Source organism: Notolepis coatsorum, assembly GCF_963971535.1.
Source record: "Notolepis coatsorum genome assembly, chromosome: 1".
Taxonomy (NCBI): domain Eukaryota; kingdom Metazoa; phylum Chordata; class Actinopteri; order Aulopiformes; family Paralepididae; genus Notolepis; species Notolepis coatsorum.
In genome coordinates, this window is record NC_140165.1 from 214,365,608 (window position 1) to 214,371,645 (window position 6,038).

General features: G+C 42.9%; 1 protein-coding gene across 1 annotated transcript; it reads left to right on the forward strand.

Moving 5' to 3' along the window:
• Positions 1 to 1,428: 1,428 nt before the first annotated feature.
• On the forward strand, positions 1,429 to 5,832 carry snrpd2 (small nuclear ribonucleoprotein D2 polypeptide). Its single transcript, XM_084321978.1, has 3 exons — positions 1,429 to 1,560; positions 2,168 to 2,347; positions 5,411 to 5,832. Coding segments are annotated over exons 1-3 (357 nt in total). The 5' UTR covers positions 1,429 to 1,558; the 3' UTR covers positions 5,586 to 5,832.
• Positions 5,833 to 6,038: the final 206 nt, after the last annotated feature.

Genomic DNA, 6,038 nt, shown 5'->3' on the forward strand with positions numbered 1-6,038 from the left:
TAGGTGGGGTGGGGCTGGGTGGGGGGGGGGGGGGGGGGGGGCTGTACATTGGAGGTGGTTGGGTGGGTGGGGTGGGGGGTGGGGGGGGGTGGGTAGGGGACACTGTACGCTGTACATTGGAATATTGACAAAGCCATACTTGGTCATTTACTGTACATTGGAGGGGGTTGGGTTAGGACATTTGCAGGGGCCAGTTTCGAATTGCAGTCTCCCGTAGGTGTTCTTTGAGAGTGTTTTTGTGAGTGGGTAGTTATTCACATTCCTCAAGTCAAGTCAAGAGTTTTAATTGTCACGGCATACAGGTATACAATGAAATGCGGGTGGTCTTGCCCGCAACGATGTGCAATACAGTGGTACATATAATAGAATCAAAAGAAGAAACAACATTGTGCAGTAACAGATAGCAGGTAACATGGAGTGACATCTCGGTATCTGTACATAGTTATTTACAGCGCATGTGTGACATGCTAGTTAGCTTTGGTAGTGCAATACACTGTTCCTGTTATTCTAATTTAAAGTGTCCTTTCCTTTGGCCATAAGTGTGCGTGTGTGCGACATGAGTGTGTGCCCGCTCATGTTAAAGTGTTAAGTGGCTGCTCGTGTGTGAGCGTGCACAGTGTGCGTGTCGTGTGTGTGTTCATGTGTGCTTGTGTGTGGACAGTTCAATGTTCTGAGCACTCAATGTACATTGTTCATGGCTCTGATGGCCTGGGGGAAGAAGCTGAGCCTAAGCCGCTCTGTCCTAGTAGCTAGGATTTGCAGGCGTCTGCCTGACCTCAGCAGCTGAAACAGGCTGTTATTGGGGTGGTGAGGGTCTTTCATTATCCTGCAGGCTCTGGATTTGCACCTCTTGTTGTATAGAACCTGCAGGGGGGGTAGTGCAATACCCGTGGTACGCTCGGCTGAGCGCACCACTTTCTGTAGGGCCTTCTTGTCCTGTGCCGTGCTGTTTCCATACCAGGCAGTGATGTTTCCGGTCAGGATGCTCTCTACAGCTCCTGAGTAGAAGGACTGGAGTATCTTCCCCGATACTCTGAACTTCCTTAACTGTCTCAGGTGGTAGAGACGCTGTTTCGCCTTCTTTACTACTGTGCCTATGTGTGTTGACCATGTCAGGTCCTCTGAGATGTGGACCCCCAGGTACTTGAAGCTGCTCACCCTGTCCACGGTAGCCCCGTTTATCATCAGTGGTGTGTGTGTCCCCTGCTGTCCTCTCCTATAATCCACGATCAGTCAGAGACTGAGACTGGTCAGAGACTGAGACTAGAGCGTGCACTAAAACAGTTAACAAATCAAATATACATCTGAAGCTGAACAAATGACACTCCAAAACATTCATTTCACACAATAAGCCTTTTCTGCCTGAATTAACATTTTGTACTTGTTCTTTAAGTAGCCCGGAAACGATTCCAGTCATTTCGAGCGCTAGAGCCAAGTAACCCGGAAGCAGTTCAGGCAGCAGCAACACGCGAGGACGCTAGCTACGTTTTGGAGACGAAAGTAGCCGGTTTAAGTCGGGACAGTTTCTTTCTGGAAGTTTTACCACGGACAAGGAAATATGTACGTATATTTGAGTATATGATTATATCAAGTACATTTTAGGAATACATTAGCTACGAATAGTTTCATGTCACTTAACGTTGGCTATATGAATCGCGAGTGGAATGAAAGACCAGTTAACGGTAGCTAGCTTGGTAACGTAGCTAACACAATAGCGTAGACGGAAAGACTTTGGTGTGTGTCGGACACCTACCCTTTGCTAAAAGTTCCTTAAGGGCGAAATTCCGACTGCCGCTAGTCTCAATGCACCAGCACCAGCCCCGTATAACTGAAGTTATCCAACGTGGGATGTAACTTACTAGTTAGCTAAATGCTAACTTTAGCCACAGCAGCACGAACTGCGCGTGCGTGCATGTTAGTCCCTTGTCTTTGTTTTGCCCAGAATTGTACCAGCTATCTGTATTAGTTAGTTAGTAGTACACCCGACCCAGGGCTAACGTTACTCTACGAATAATTCAGATTCGACCCCACATGTGAAGAAGCCCATCTGATAAACGGCACCATGTAACGGACACAAGTTGAACCGGGGTCTACCATGTAGTAGGGACTACTCTACCAGTTTTTTGGTTTGTGGTTTCATGCTTATATTGCATGTTGTGTTTTCCAGGAGTCTGTTGACTAAGCCAAAGTCAGAAATGACTCCAGAGGAGCTCCAGAAGAGGGAGGAGGAGGAGTTCAACACTGGACCCCTGTCTGTGCTCACCCAGTCTGTGAAGAACAACACACAGGTCCTCATCAACTGCCGCAACAACAAGAAGCTGCTGGGCAGAGTGAAGGCCTTTGACAGGTATGAGCCTCAGTCTCTGCACACCTGTTTCTTCTTTTTTATTTCATCTCCCACTGTGCTCCCATTTGATTTCTCCCGTTAATGTCGTCAGATGGCCCTACAAAGAAGTGGCTGGTGACTCGACATGTATAGGAGGAAGCATGTGGTCTACACCCTCCCCAGAGAGTAGGGCAGTGCAACGACCAGGGGGGAATTGGCATAACGACTAAATTTGGGAGATGGGAGCATAAAAGATGTTGCAATATTTAGTGACATAATTTAAACCTCCCTGTCTATGGGAGATTTGTGTTGCCAGATTAGATTGAGAGACAGTTTAATCTACTTCAAACACCACTCTTAACTTCTTTGCAACCTGTCAGTGTCAACCCGGAATGAAGGTGAAACTCTCCAGTGACTGTGCAGTCAGCCTCCAGCACATTGAAGATGTATGAGGGCAAAGCTCCAAAAAAGAGAGCAATATTCATGCTAATCTCTCTCCACCTGGTGTGAATTTTGTGAAACATGTCCCCATTTTAACACTAAAGCCATGTTGGCATTACTAACCACCACACCTTTTAGGCTATAGTGTGTGTTATTGACATTCAATTGCGTTGAGAAATGGCTACACAAACGGAGGAAGGGATGGAGAAAAAGAAGGGTCAAGGTCAAGAGATATTCTGTGGCAGCTTCTCGCATGAGACTTCCAAACTCTTTTGATATGTAGCAATGATGGAATATGCTATATCAGGGAGATAAGTCATGTATTCTCTCTGGTTTCTCTTGTTTTTAGTTTTTTTAACCCTTTCTCCCCCTTGGGTAATTTCTCATGATGATCTCACGTCCTTCCCCCAAAAAAGTATTTTAATTGAGTTCTATAGCATAGTGACTTGTATTAAATCGGGCCGTCTCTGGGGAATTGAGTATGGTATTAAGAGACGTCTCGACTGTCATTCACAATGCTTAATTATACCCTGCACAACCTGGCAACAGAGAGTGAAAGTGAACCTCCTCAGCAGTGCGCAGTCAACCAGTCATCCTCCGACACGTTGAGAATGGACGTGGACAAAATCAAAGAAATATTAAATTTCTCGTCGTCTGGTGTGAAATATTTCCCCTTTCCTATGCAGTGGACTAGTATTAGGCTCCATGGGGACCAGTTGTAATAGAAAACCTCCGCAATCTACAGATTTTTACAGGGGTGTCCCGTAGGGCTCACTTAAATACTTCGAAGCTTTGTTCGATGGGCATGGGATTCGAATATGAAAATAAAATTTGAATATATATTTATTTTTTAAAGAGAAAAATTTATAAATTTTGTTTGCAAAATCAACTCTGCCTCTTTGTTAACTACAACAAGCAATTCTGTTTGTTATTTAAGATGAGGTTGGACTCAGCACTGACAGATTTGTGTTCATTGTGCTGCTTTTATAAAGCCTCAAATGACTGCTTACAATATTTCATGAAAGCAAAGTGTTTTGTTTGTCTAAGATTTAAAAAGGTTTAAACTTTACAGCACTGACAAAGTTGAACAAAGTGCTGTACAAGTCCCACAACATAAAAAAGAAAACATATGTATTAAATTTTTTTTTTTTATCTCTCGAAGCTTCGAATTAAAATCTCTGCCCAGAAGCTTCCAATTCCAAAAAAAATTCAAAGGTCAGCCCTAGAGAGATTGAACTGTTAAGTGAGTGAGTGAAAATCACTGTTTCAAATGGCCTCAACCTAATGTATAACAAAGCCAAATACATCGCCTTGTGCATGAATGGAATCATACAGAGAGAGAAACATTTTTCCAATGATAAATATAATCTATGACAATCATGCAGAGGAAAAATAATGAACTGGTTAATAGTTGCAGTGTTTAAAACCTTCCTATATTCATTATACTAGGCTACTACCCAGAACAAATTACTGAAATTGTGATTTGCATGGGACTAATATCGGATGAACTATGTGTTTGCAGAATAAGATCACAGATGGCCTCCACAATAATTACTAATGAGGTCCCTGTAATGCTATTCCCATGCAACTAAAGGGCTTTAATAGCAAACACCATTCATTGGCTATAGGGCAGATTTCAATCTCAATAGTTGATGCATTAGGATCATTTGAAAGATGAGCGAGAGAGAGCATTGCTGTAGATGTTGTTTTCCTTGCTGAAAACCTCTTTCAAAACGATAATGTACAAAAAACTATGCACAATTTGGGCCATGTTTAACCTCTTAAGCCCTAGCCATATTTTCAGAAAATTCACCTAAAAGTACATACCAAAGTAAATGGAAGATTGCTCCACTTCTACAAGGACAATTAGCATTTTCTTGGTATCTAGGGACATCAGGGAATCTATTCCCAGTGTCAGAAATATTGTTGTCTGTTACTATGCTTGAGTAAATTGTAATGAACCAAAGGAGAATATATACACTTACTTGACTTAATCCTCTTTACCCCGTTGGGGGGCATAGGGCGTCCACCAGAGCTCGCCATCTCACTCTCTTCTGGGCCAGGGTCTTTGCTTCTTGCCAGCTCACTCCAATGTTCTTTAGGTCTTGGAGTGTGGAATGTCTCCAGGTGTTTCTCGGCCTGCCGGCTTTCCTCTTCCCCTGCGGGTTGTAGTCCAAGGCCTGTCTAGTGATGTTGTTTGAGTCCTTCCTAAGGGTATGCCCTATCCAGTTCCACTTTCTCCTTTTGATGGTGGTAGCTATGCTGTCCTGGTTGGTTATCCTCCACAGCTCTTCATTTGTGGTTTTGATGGGCCACCAATGTTAATTGTAAGCTATGCATTTATTAAGAATAATTAAAAGCCATTGTATTTTTTTCTATCTGTGGTGTTGGTGGTGTATATTCTTTGTGTGGAGGGTGTCACAATTTTGAAGACCCTATTTTTCAACGCCTAATATTGGCAGTATGCTCACATGTTTATTTTTTTTTGAGTTTGTCAGGCTCTTTGCTGCTTTATTTTCTTTCTATTTAAGTGTGATTGATCATACAATTCTATTTCAACTCCAGTGTTTTGTACAGCCTCAAGGTCTGTTTCAGATGAAACTGTCTTTTGTAAAAGAGTCTGTCATTTTATATTCCTTTCAGGCATTGCAACATGGTCTTGGAGAACGTGAAGGAGATGTGGACGGAAGTCCCCAAGAGCGGCAAAGGGAAGAAGAAGTCTAAACCAGTGAATAAGGACCGCTACATCTCCAAGATGTTCCTCAGGGGAGACTCTGTTATTGTGGTGCTGAGGAATCCCCTGATCACTGGGAAATAGACTCTTTACTTTGTTTTACCCTGAGGCTTGTTGGAAGAGGTGACTGCTCTTGGCCGTTATCGATGGAGAGGAACCAATTAAGTTTTTTGTGTTTTATGGCTCCGGTCATCATTATGTGGGAATTCTAGTGGGAGGGGTATGATGTCTGTACAATATGAAGAGCTTGCCAGGCTCGTTTAGGCCTGATGTGTTTTTGTCTTTTTTTTTTCCATTTTAATAATAAAAGCGATAAGAGGAGTAATTGAAAGTGGTGTCGTCAAGATATTAACTTTAGTTTTAGACTACATGTTTACTTCATATTCTTGGTGCTTTAGTTTACACCATTTGGTGTATTGTCCAAAGCACCGTATGTTGTATGGTGTGTAGAACAAAGTGGGGGGCACTAGTGGAAATTAAACCCCCTAACCCTGGCGGTTTTTGCGCTAGATTCTACTGATTGAGCTACACAGGATA